General features: G+C 35.0%; 1 protein-coding gene across 1 annotated transcript in view; it reads left to right on the plus strand.

Annotated features, from left to right (window-relative positions):
- The first annotated feature begins 8,442 nt into the window (after window positions 1-8,442).
- cyth1b (cytohesin 1b) overlaps window positions 8,443-13,707 on the plus strand; it is a 133,550-nt gene continuing 128,285 nt past the window's right edge. The window contains exon 1 of the mRNA XM_056469251.1: window positions 8,443-8,631. Coding sequence (XP_056325226.1) covers window positions 8,613-8,631 — 19 coding nt within the window. The 5' untranslated portion in view covers window positions 8,443-8,612. The remainder of the gene's footprint in view (window positions 8,632-13,707) is intronic.

Raw genomic sequence — 13,707 nt, forward strand, 5'->3', positions numbered from 1 at the left:
AGCCAATGATGAACTTCAGGTGAAATGTTTATGTGACTATTTTCAATTTCATACGGTTCCTTTTACAGCATCAATGTTGAAATGTAATTTCAACACATTCAGTTAAATAGACCTAAGCATCCATTTTGTGTGTTTAAAGCATTAAAAGAGACAAAAGCCTGTTTAAACGCAGTCGCTGTAAGGGTAGTTCCTTTGAAAATACTGGGGTAAAATTCATCTCCATATTTGAAAGACATGGTGTGGAACAAATATAATTTAATGCAGTGCTTCTTTAAGACTATTTATAGTTTTATATTATAATTCAAATAATTTTTTAGGGGTTTTCACCTTTATTGACAGGACAGTGGAGATTTACAGACAGGAAAGTATGGGGAGCAGAGAGAGGGGAAGGATTGGCAAAGGGCCTCGAGCCGGAAATCGAACTCAGGTCGCCGCGAGCACTTGGGTGCTATATGTCGATGCACTAACCATTAGGCTATTGGCGGCGACTTATATTATAATTATAAATAATTATATTACTATCTTATCCTATCTTTTTGGTCTGGGAAAAGGTGTTGTTTGCAAAAATGATACAACTTTTGGCCATAAAATGAACACTGGTGGTTAGTTAATGAATTTAACTAGTTATTTATAACGATAACACACACAGTGTTATCAACTCGCACACAGCTATTGCATGAATCCAAATGAATTGCATTTATGATTTATGATGGTTTTTCCTCTTTCTGGAAGCATCATAAAGCAACATGAAACTATGTGCTACTGTAGTGCTACTCTTAATCTGTCAGTATAACAGAATATAATATGTAAAGTAGGCTTTACTCTCTGCTGTGTTGTTTTTTAATCCACACACTTTTGTTAAAACACGTTTTTACCCTTACTGTGTACCACAATCCCTCAATAAAAAAAAACTAATTTCCTCATAATAATACAGGAAAGCACACCAGAGATGCTGAATCGGGAACTTTAGCTGCTATCGCATCAATAAGGAATTTGCTCTTGTAGTCATAAACCTACTGAAGTCTCTTTATTGTTTCTCTTCCCACTCAGAATAGCAGTAAAAGGCTCTCTTTGCTCCTGAGTCTGTGTCTGCAGCTGGCACACTCTCATTGTTTCCACTCTGACTAGAGGGAAAAAGCGAAAATCCACAATGTGCTGCTCTGAGAGAAAGAATGAAGTAAAATAAATAAATTAATGCAACGGTTGGAAAATCTCATGGCAAGTTGGTTGGCTATGATGACATCACCTCTCTGGCTGCGGCTGCGCAGAAGCTGTGGAGTCATGGATTCAAAGTTGTTTTTGGGTTTACTGAAAATGTTCATTTTTTTTAACAAAGACCATAATTACAAGAGCAAAAAGTGTTGGTTTATCTTATAAGAATAGGCCATCCCTGATATAGGTTTTTTCATTGAAGATTATTTGCTGAAACTGTGATCTTTGGTGACTCATAAAACACATGATGTCTATCAGCTCACTGAGAGTAAAAAAAGAAAAAAAAAGAAGAAAAAAAAAAACAGAACTAATATCCATGGCTCCTGATCTTGTTATTTAACTAGTGGTTGACTGATAAGGTTTTTTTGATGGCTGATGGTGAAACCAATATCCTGGAAAGCAGGGTGGTCAATGGCTGACATTTGACTAAAATAATTGATTTCATTTTAATTAACGTGAATTTAATAAAAAATTTATTGAACTGAAAATGGATTAAAAAACTAAATGTTAAAGTCATCATACTTGTAGTTTAAACAGTGGTTATCATCTGGTATATGTATATACAGTTAAAGTCAGAATTATTAGCCCCCTTTTAATTTTTTTTCTTTTTTAAATATGTTTAACAGAACAAGGAAATTTTCACAGTATGTCTGACAATGTTTTTTCTGGAGAAAGTCTTAGTGTTTCGGCTAGAATAAAAGCAGTTTAAAATTTTTTAAAAACCATTTTAAGGCAAAATTATTAGACCCTTTAAGCAATTTTTTTTAGATAGTCTACAAACAAACCATTGTTATACAATAACTTGCCTAATTACCCTAACCTGCCTAGTTAACCTAATTAACCTACTTAAGCCTTTAAATGTCACTTTAAGCTGTGTAGAAGTGTCTTGAAAAATATCTAGTAAAATATTATTTACTGTCATCATGGCAAAGATAAAGTAAATCAGTTATAAGAAATGAGTTATTAAAACTATTATGCTTAGAAATGTGTTAAAAAAACATTCTCTCCATTAAACAGAAATTGGAGGAAAAAAAACAGGGGGGCTAATAGTTCAGGCGGGCTAACAGTTCTGACTTCAACTGTATATATGAGCAATATCACACTCGTAGCAGTGCGATGTGGCTGTACAGTGTATCAGCACTGATGGGAGGCGTGCTTTAGTGTCCCATCAGTGACGATATACAACTACATTGCACTGCTACGAGTGTATATGAATATAAAAGACTACTAATGAAAGACTGCGGTCATGCATCATCAAAATAAAAGTTCCAATCGATAATATCAGCCACTCTGAAAATATTCTCGTCTGATGTATTTGAAAAATACTAAATATTGGCCAATATATTGGTCTTGGTGATATATTGGTCGACAACTAAACTTAACTCTTTGTTAGTAAAGATAACTTGGTGCCAAAAAAATGCCTTTCCACATACAGTGACTCACACTTTTGTGACCGAATTTTGTTAGTAAAACTTGAATATAATCCTATTGATACACCACTGCAGCAAGAAGCAGTGATCCAATTTTTTTTATCAGAAAGTGATAGTTTATGCAAAAAAAGTCATTTTTAAAATTTGTACATTTAGACTGTACTGAATAATCATAGGTTGTAAATTAAAGAAGTTTAATTACATTAATTCCAGTGGGATTAATGCTGATAATTATTAGATTGCGTTTTTATAAATTGTATTAAATTATATTTTCAAATGTGAACCTTTTTCAGACTTGTTTCAAACAGACCAGGCATCCAGCATGAGGGTGAGTAATTAATTACTGAATAAAATTTTTTGGGTGAACTTTTTATCTACTTTGGCAAAAATGGAGATGCAGACCGAGTGCAGTTACAATCCACACACTTAACCCCGCCCCTAACCCTACCCCTCACAGTGACACCATTAGCTCTGACATTGCAAGTCCAGCCTGATCTCATGAGAAAACTTAAGTATTTTACATTTTGTCAGTTTAGTAGGTAGTTTGTACGAGTTCAGTCGTACAAAATTGTACGATTTTAAAAAGGAGTTGTGGCACCTAAACACAACCGTCATTGGGGGATGAGCAAATCATACTAAATTGTCTGAATTAGATCGTACGAATTCGTACGAATTAGCCACTAAATCAAAAAGTTACGAATTGCCGTGATATTGTGTTGGCAAGTCTGATATATGTACTTACAGCTTCCAGAGACTAATGGAGAAATCCCTTTTATAAGGGGTTTAAACACAGTGTGGCAATAGTGTGTGAATGTAGCCAGCCTTTAATGGTAAAAATTATTAATTCTGTTTTTTATAATCACAGTTGATAAAAACAGTCTGCAGAAACATTGATTGACACTCTCCTTTTGTACGTGTCATCAGAGAGGAAAAGCCACGCCCATTAATGATGATCTCTCCCTCATTATAGACAGCCCTGAGTGCGAAGCAGTTGTCCGCCATTAGAGTTTCTGTGCATACCTGCTGAAGATTTTAGATTTTAGATTCCATCCAAAGATGGATATTAAATGTATGCGCAAAATGAAAAAAGTATTTCCTTTTCCCACTGCATTCCGCTGATGTTTTCTATCAAGGAAGGTCATCACTTCTTTCTTGTATATAACATTTAAACATGGTCAGATCTCATCGTCCACCCAATCATACCTGTCACATGATCTGTTGAAGCAAAATCACCTGACTTTTTTGATGCGCATGCTGGAATTTATTTGTTAAATGCATTTCTATCATAGTTCTTGCACATTTTTTCTTATCAGATAAAAAATTTATCCTAATCCTTTACCCTAGGGTTTTTATGCGACAATCCAAAATGCGCATAAAAATAGGTGGATAGAAATGCAGCTAATGTCAGCAATTATTATTTAATGTCAGCAATCATTATAATTGTCATGTTTTAGGATGCACAAATGAACACTGTAGTGTCCATAGACTGCGTTCTTCTGAGCCACTTCTTTTCACATTTTCAGTTATACACACAGATAACTTTGGTCCGGTTTTAAATCAGCTGTTATGCTAAACCATAGGCTTTTGTAGCTCCGCCCCCTTTTGAAAAGAGGGCTGGGCGCACAATCTCATTTAATTTTAAAGCGACAGTCACCAAAATGGCACAATTTGCCAAGCCTATAAGGGACAGGTTCACAGAGTTATAAAACATTATTTGAGAGCTATTTTGATCTAAAAAGTTCACATACACATTCTAGGGACATCTGAGACTTATTTTACATCTTGTAAAAAGGGGCATAATAGGTCCCCTTTAAAGCCCACCTTTAATCAGCAATTTCAGATGCAAGGCTAGTGGATTAGCTTTCATTGATATTGATGGTGTGTGTGTGTGTGTGTGTGTGTGTGTGTGTGTGTGTGTGTGCGTGTGTGTGTGTGTGCGTGTGTGTGCGTGTGTGTGTGTGTGTGTGTGTGTGTGTGTGTGTGTGTGTGTGTGTGTGTGTGTGTGCGTGTGTGTGTGTGTGTGTGTGTGTGCATGCGTGCGTGTGTAGGATAGAAACTTTGTGGCTTGGTCTGCCTTTGCGTGTTTGACTGTGTGCGGCACAGACAAAAGCAATTTAGTGTCTGTGGTAGTACTTAACCGGGGAACTATGTCAAAAATGTGTATGTGGTGCCCAGAAAGCGTGTGTGTTTTTTTTCCTTGGAAAAGAAAACACTATAGAATGCAACACCAACTTTCTTGAGATGAACAGTATAAACAGTGCTAAATGTAAACTAATCTACATATTTACAGAATATTTTACATAATAATTTAGAGGACTTTTCTATAATACTACAGAAAAAGAGTTTTTCTTATAGGGGCATAGTGACAATTGTGTCTGGTCTATTTGTGTTACAGTTTGGAATAACAATTCCTGCTGCTGTCAGTCATTGAACAAAGCCCAATAGTGATTAATAGTAGAGAGGGTGCAGACAAACTTTAATCTATATCAAGGGGGAATCCTGCATTTAGATGTAGCATCCTGCCAATATTTATTGTGGAACAGGTAAATACCATCTAGGGAGCAAAATTATATGCTTATGAAAATAATGTGCAGGAGAAATTACATGTTTTAAAAACGACAGCAACATAATTTTATGTTTGTAAATGACTTTAAAAAAAGGGTGTTGTATTTATGGTTTCTGGTGGGTGATAACAGCATCATTTTTCCTCAATTTACAAACGCATAGAGTAGATAATTTTATTTGAATAAATGTTCCTGAAAAATTTTATTTCAATCATTAAACTGAAAACCCCAATAAGTTGATTGAACTAAATTAATTGAGTAATCTCCTTGCCTCAACTTAATTAAGTTGCGGAGTCTTCCAAAACTTGCATATTTAAGTTTATTTAAAACCGATTTTGTAGATTATACTTAAATTGTTCAGTTGACCAAGCTCACCGCTGTTGACTGAGTGTAAACACAGATACATGTACACTAGAGCCTTTTAATGCTGTAAAGATCAGCTAGTCTGTCTATGAGCTGAGTGAGCCGCTGATGAATCGACCAACCCAGGCTCATTCTGATTACGTACCCCTATATACATTTCTGGAGAGAGAAAATGCGTCCCAGGAGCTACATATTTTAGTTGCAGTTTTTGTTTTTGCGAATCTACCAGAGGCCACTGAGTATGCTTTTTCAAATCTTAAATTTCTCTCGCGAGTGCCATTCGTGCCTGCTGTTCCCATGTAAATCCACCAGAGGCCGCTGTCAAATGACTGATTTACTGACTGAACAACCAACTGACCGATATCCCCATCCTTTTTCCCTAAACCCAACCAATAGTGTACCGATTGACCAGTCCACCCACTTCCCTAAACCCAACGGCACTGTCTTAAAAAGCAATCCAGAAAAAGAAAAGCCCTCGCCTGATTTTTACCACATTTGCAGATTTGACCACATTCTCACCCTGTGATTTACTTGTATATTATATATTTTAGCTTTTGTTTTTGTCTTACCTGCTTTCTGGAACTGTTCTTCACCAGACTCTAACCCCGTTGTCACAGTCAACTACGCTCTACATCTCAAGTCGGTCGGAGTACATGTCGAGCTACTGGACAAACTGGTAACAGCGGAAAAGCCGTCCATAAGGAGGTAAGCAGTTAGCTGGTAAGAAAGAAAAGGAACAGCATCATACCACCCCGTAGCGTTAATTTTAAAGATGAAATGCAGCCATTTGTACATGGCTACATAAATCGCGATCTCTAGAAATGTATAGGGCTACGTTTTCAGAATGAGATTATGTTGCAACCAACTGATCTTCAAGGTTTTAAAATGCTCTATTTAAAAACAGCCATTTATTCCCATTATGGTGAAAAATTATACCTGAAGCCATTTGTTTTCTGATTAAAAAAAAAGATCTTGCTCTATACGGTTGCACATATTAGAATTTTACAGTCAAAACTACATTGAAAATGACCTATTTTGTCAAATGAGTAATTATTAGTTGGAGCTTACTACACTTAAAATCGCAAGTTTATGCATTTACGTACGTTAAATTAACACGTATTTTTAAGTGATTGAACCAAAATGCTAAATTTTAAGGAATGTTCAGTCAATTTTACTTAAGTAAAGACAACATTAGGGTTTACAGTGTAGGTTGTTTAACTATCATAATGCAATCAGGTTAATTTCGAAATGACAAAGACAGTAATTATATGGTGACTCTATAGTAACTATATAGTGTAAATATTTTTAAAATAATAAGTTTGAATTCAGAAGTTTAATTGGGAACAAACGACCCCAGAATGCGAGAATCAAACACAGACCCACATGAAAAAACATTATAGTAATTTATAGTAAATACTATAGTGTTTTTGAACCATAATATAATAAAGTAATTGAGTTAATCTGTTGTGGCAATGCAAATATAGAACTATCAAATATTTATACAACTATATACAGAACATTATACACCGGTTTACTGTAGTAAAATCTAAAGTATTGTTTGAAATGCATACAGTAGATCATTTTATTTAAATAAAAGAATTACATTTCAGCTATTTGGGTTGTTTAACCCTCATCATGCAATGGTGGTATTTTTGAAATAACAAAGACAGTAATAATATGGTAATTATAGTAACTATTTATGTTGTCTAAACTTTTTTTTATTCAATCATAAAATTTCCTTTGGCTCAGTCCCTTTATAAAATCAGGGGTCGCCATAGCGGAATAAACCGCCAACTTATCCAGCATATATTTTACACAGTCGTAACCCTCCAGCTGCAACCCAGTACTGGGAAACATCCATAGCCTCATTCACACTCATACACTACGGCCAACTTCATTTATTTACTTTTCGTCTCGGTCCCTTTATTAATCTGGGGTCATCACAGTGGAATGAACCGCCAACTTATCCAGCATATGTTTTACGCAACAGATGCCCTACATCTGCATCTACAGCCATCTTGGTTTATCCAATTTACCTATAGCGCATGTCTTTGGACTGTGGGGGAAAACAGAGTGCCCAGAGGAAACCCACGCCATCACCGGGAGAACATGCAAACTCCACACAGAAATGCCAACTGATCCAGCCGAAGCTCGAACCAGCGACCTTCTTGCTGTGAGTCAACAGTGCTAACAACTAAATACATTTTATCGGGAACAAATGACCCCAGAATGCGAAAATCTTATGCAGACCCACATGAAAAAATACTATAGTAATTTACAGTATACTATAGTGTTTTTGAACAATAGTATATATAGTTGAATTAATCTGTTGTGGTAGTATTGCTGTTCTAATATAACAATTAGAAACAACCCAATACTGTTTTTATTTTTCTGCAACTAACCTATATACAGTATATTAATACACCAGTTTACTGCAGTAAAACCTAAAGTATACTACAGTATTTATTACAGTTTTTCAGTTCACTATAGTTAATATTACAGTATACTGCAGCATTCATTAACAAAGTGTTGTAAATAGGCTACTGTATGCAGCATAACACACTTACTATAGATTGTTTAAAACACAGTATATAGTATCTTTACATGTGAGGCTGTGTGAATTGAAACAAAGTCCTCTCTTCAGTCTCTCAAGAGGTTGGGGAGACTCCTGCTGGACAGAATCAAAACTGTCGACCGGATAAGACGGAGAATTTACTAAAATATCGACCTATCAAATGGTGACAAGAATAATAAAGCAAATCAAACAGTGCTTAGCATTTCAATGATACTAATGCTAAGTAACAGATGTGTGCGTAATTATGTATCAACGCCCTGCACAGGCTATATTTTGAGGTATTTTAACGCTCAAGAAATGCTGTCTATGTAGTCGACTCACTGGGTTCTTTAGACACGGCCTGTGTTCAGTTCACTGTGAGAAAAGTAACCTGGAAGAGGAAAAAAAGAAAAGCCAAACAGCGCGACTGACAGTGATGTTGAGTGTGTGAAGTGGAGGGAGATCATCAGTGTGAAACACCGCTACAGCATGGAGGCGGACAATTACGGTAAGTTTTATGGTGTTAAAGTTGCTTGACTGAATTTTGTTTTTACACCGACACCGGCGTGACAAAGTGCAGTATGATGAAAAACTGACAGACCCATAGAATGTATAGTGTCGGTTTTGATCACATCATATGACGTTTTGCTACAACAAACAGGACAAACGTACAGGTCGATGATGAATAGTAAAGCAAACACTTGCTGGCTAATGTTAGTAATTCTCCATTTTGACAAGACTGTTACTTTCCTAAGTACTGTTTGTGTGCAAATTTATTAGTTATAAAGCTGAAGATTGTGCATGTTGTTAAAAAGCGTCATATTAAGCCTTATCTTCAGATTGAAAGTTGTTGTTGTTTTTTTAAAGATGGCACAAAATTAATCTCATTCATTTGGATGCTGTTTGTTTATTTATGAATATTAAAGTTGCCTTGGCTTTGTTTCGTGACGTCTTAAAAATTTAACACAAAAATACTTGTGGTGCACACGTATGACTTTTTTGTATTTTTCCTGGCTTTTTTCAATAATGTCAGAGTAGCAGAAATGATGTTACAGGATATCCTGTGTGAAAACAACAGACACACCACAAATAGAGCGTGCAGAGAGTGGTTAAATGTCTGTTTTTGTGCAAGAGTGAAACATGCACTCGGTGAAGTGACACCTGTTTATAAGCAGTAAAAAGTACACTTAAAAATAAGGGTTCTTATTGGCGCTGAATGATGGTTTAATGAACCTTTAACATCCATGAAGGCTTTTCATTGCACAAATGATTATTTACAGTGCACGTTTGTTTTTTATTATAAAAGTGTTCTTTAAACTATGATTTTTTTTAAACTAAGAACTTTTAAGAATTTAATAATTTTCATTAAAGGGGACCTATTATGCAAAAATCAGTTTTATATGGGGTTTAAACTCATGTATTTAACGTTATGTGGTAACAGTGTGTGAATATAACCAGCTTCTAATAGTAAAAACAGTATTAATTTTATATTTTGTAATCACACTTGATGAAAACAGTCTGCAGAAACACTTTGATTGACATTCTCCTTTGATTATGTGTCATCAGAGGGGGAAAGTAGGGCTGCTTGATTATGGGAAAATTGTAATCACGATTATTTTGGTCATAATTGTAATCACAATTATTCAGAACAATTTACAGTTAAAGACAAAATTATTCACCCAACTGTTAATTTTTTTAAAATAAATATTTCCCAAATGATGTTTGACAAAATATTTCCTATAATAATAGTTCCTATAATATTTTTCTCTTCTGGAGAAAGTCTTATTTGTTATATTGTGGCTAGAATAAAAGCAGGTTTACATATTTTTAAAACTATTTTAAGGTCAATATTATTAATCAGGATTTTTTTTGATTGTCTGCAGAAGAAACTACTGTATACAATGACTTGCCTAATTACCATAACTTGCATAATTAACCTAATTAAGCCTTTAAATGTCACTTTAAGCTGAATACTAGTATCTAGAAAAACATGTAATAAAATATTATGTACTGTCATCATGGCAAAGATAAAATATCAAGTTAAGTTAAAAATCAGTTCTTAGAAATGAGTTATTAAAAATATTATGTTAATAATTCTGACTTCAACTGTATATTTACAGTTATTTTCCTCCTTGTAAATAAGGGAAGGGAAATAAATTCAATAGAATAAAAATATGAAACAAACTGAGCTTTAAGCATCTTTACTGTAAGAAAAAACTTTAATTATAGCTACAAAAGTCCTTCAGTCAAGAGCAGTGAGTGATTTTCTCTTTTTGTTGTTTGATTAATAATGATAAAAACAGTCTGCAGCAGGAATATTGCGCGCTGTTGCTTTAAGAGGAGTACGGTTCTGATTTATGGTTTCACTTTCACATGTCTTTTGATTCTCAAATCCTTTGTTTATTACATAAATGACGGTTAATATGAATAATCACTAAACACTGCAGTTTGACACAAATTTGTATGTAATTCACCAAAAAAGCGCTCACATTAAGATGACTATATCTGTGTGCTCTGCTCGCCTCTGAGGCTGAGCACATACACACAACAGCATGCAATCTCTTTCACGCTTTTAAAAACATGAATGATTCGAATGTACATCAATGAATGATGCGCATCCCGTGCTGCAAAAGTTACATTACAGTACATGCTTTTAGTCATTTTCACGAGAAACTGAGATTTGCAGAGAAACAAATGTGTACAACTGGAAAGGGGCGGTATATGATGCAATAATAGTTTTATCTCGATTAATGTTTTTTTCATAATCGTTAGAAGCCGAAATTGAAACTGAATTTCGATCAATTGCACAGCCGTAGGGGAAAGCCCCGGCAATTAGTGATGATCGCTCCCTCAAAAGCTATTCTGACACAAAGGCATTTGTAGCTCTGCCCCCTTTTGAAAAGAGGGCTGGGAGCACAATCTCATTTTAATTTAAAGCAACAGTCACCAAAACAGCACAATTTGGATCAAAGCCTAAAGGGGTCAGTTTCAAACAGTTCTAAAACATTATTTGTGGTGTATTTTGAGCTGAAACCTCACATATACACTCTAGGGATATCAGAGACTTATTTTACATCTTCTAAATATGGGCATTATAGGTCCCCTTTGAAAGGTTCTTTCATGCCATTACTGCGAAAACTCCTTTTGGTTCCTGGAAACTTCATTTTTAAGAGTGTTTTAAGCTCTGGATGTCTGTAGGAAGCACTTTTCCTAAAGTTTGAGCTGTTGTTGTGAAGACAATGGAACAATAATTTCATGAGCTGCAGGAACTAAATCCACCACACCCACCTTAAATTCACACTCTCAGGGCTGTATTTTGAGTCATTTTAACAACAACTTGAGTCAAATAAGACATGACTGCACATTTGTCCGTTGAAAATCGTTAGACATGTTTTGATCTTTATGTTGTTGCACATTTTTGTGGTTTTGATGGAGGTTGCTGTGTGAAGTACAAGTGTCACCTTTCAGATTAGTCAGACAGACCTTGAAATAAGCCAAGGGTAATACAGTGTATATACAGCCAGACAGACCATTTATTTGGTGTTTTAAGATTGACTAACAAATATTTGATAAGGGCAGCTTTGTGTAACTACAGATACAGGGACACTGGAGCGTTTTAAAGTCGCGAAGATCAGCTGGTCTGTTTATAAGCTGACATACGAGCGATAAGCTGATGAATTGACTGATCTTCACCGCTTTAAAATATCTGTGGTTACACTCAGTAAACAGAGGCGAGTTTCGTGAACTGATGACCTTCACTGCCAATCACAGTCATTTTTGTTAAACACGTGAACACACTTGCAAAGAAGCGCTAATTAAGAACGTGCTCAACAGCGCTCAAATAATAGCGGGAAATGGACATTTTTAAAATGTATCTTATTATTGTAATATTAAAACTACAGTATCGGGACAACCCTACTAGTGAAGGAATTTTATTAGTTAAATTAATTGTGATTTCAGTGGTTTCATCATTTATGTTATGTTATGTCTGTAGCACATCTTACCCAGCCACTACAAAATAAAAGTCAATTCAAAAAGATGAATAGTGAATATTATAGGGATTGTACACTGTAAAAAAAAAATCTGTTAATTAGTGTTATAATTTATTTATGGTTGTGAATTGCATTATGGCACCTTAATCACTGCTCATGTTGAAAATTCAACTCTACAGTTTAACAAAGTGACTTTTATTGACATTTTTTAAAGTAATATAATGTATAAGAAATAATATATAGAGAAATAAGTAAAATAGTAAACATATAAAATAACAGAAAATGTACAGCCAGTATTACAAGGTTTCTGTACTGTATTATACAACACCAACTCAGACAATATATCACTTTAAACAAAGTCGCTTTTTTAAAAGTTGGAAGAAAGATCAAGGTCCCATAATGCAATTCAAAAGCATAAATAAATGGGGGAAAATAAACAAAAAAAAACATGAATTACAAAATAGAGAACTGCTAATTTACAAATATTTTACAGAGTACATAAATTTTAATTCTAACATTATATACTTGGGTGGCACGGTGGCTCAGTGGTTAGCGCTGTCACCTCACAGCAAGAAGGTTGTTGGACTGAGTCCCGGCTAGGCTAGTTGGCATTTCTATATGTAGTTTGCATGTTTTCCCTGTGTTGGCGTGGGTTTTCTCTGGGTGCTCCGGTTTCCCCCACAAAGCCACAGACATGCGCTATAGGTGAATTGGGTAAAGAAAATTGACCGTAGTGTATGAGTGTGAATGAGAGTGTATGGGTGTTTTCCAGTACTGGGTTGCAGCCGGAAGGGGATTCGCTGTGAAAAACATACGCTGGAATAGTTGGCGGTTCATTCTACTATGGCGACCCCTGATAAATAAGGGACTAAGCCAAAGGGAATAACATGAATTACTTATTATTATTTATTTTTTCTGCAGAACAAATATATTGAACACACAAATACTGTAATGAAATTTTGAAGTCATTGGGGGTGAAAATAACTCTACACTCCATTAATGGGCTTGAACACCCCAAAATGAAAATTTTGTAATTTAATCACGCAAATGTCATTCCAAGCCATAAGGCTTTTGTTAGTTTTTTAATTAGGAAAGATTTTTATCAGATTAAAGATATTTCTGTTCTGAGTCTTAAAGAGGAACAGAAATTTCTATAATTTAGTACCAATATATATTTTAATTTATGTTTAAAAAAATGAACAAACATAAATTAACTTTGATAACCAATCAGAAATTAGTGTTCATTTTTTATATGTTATTTTTTTTTATTTTATTTTAGTAATGCCTAAAATTATATAAAGCCATATATTGTCTTCAGAAGTATTGAATTAAACACCCATTTTCATTCATTCATTAATTTTTGTTCAGCATAGTCTCTTTATTCATCAGGGGTCGCCACGGCGGAATGAACCTCCAACTTATCCAGCACATATTTTACGCAGCGGATACCCTTCCAGCCTCAACCCTACTGAGAAACATCCACACTCTCATTCACACACTCATACACTATGGCCAATTTAGCTTATTCAATTCACCTATAGCACATGTCTTTGGACGGAGGGGGAAAACAGGAGCACCGGGAGAAAACCCAC

This window comes from Danio aesculapii, chromosome 12 (genome assembly GCF_903798145.1).
Source record: "Danio aesculapii chromosome 12, fDanAes4.1, whole genome shotgun sequence".
Classification (NCBI taxonomy): Eukaryota; Metazoa; Chordata; class Actinopteri; order Cypriniformes; family Danionidae; genus Danio; species Danio aesculapii.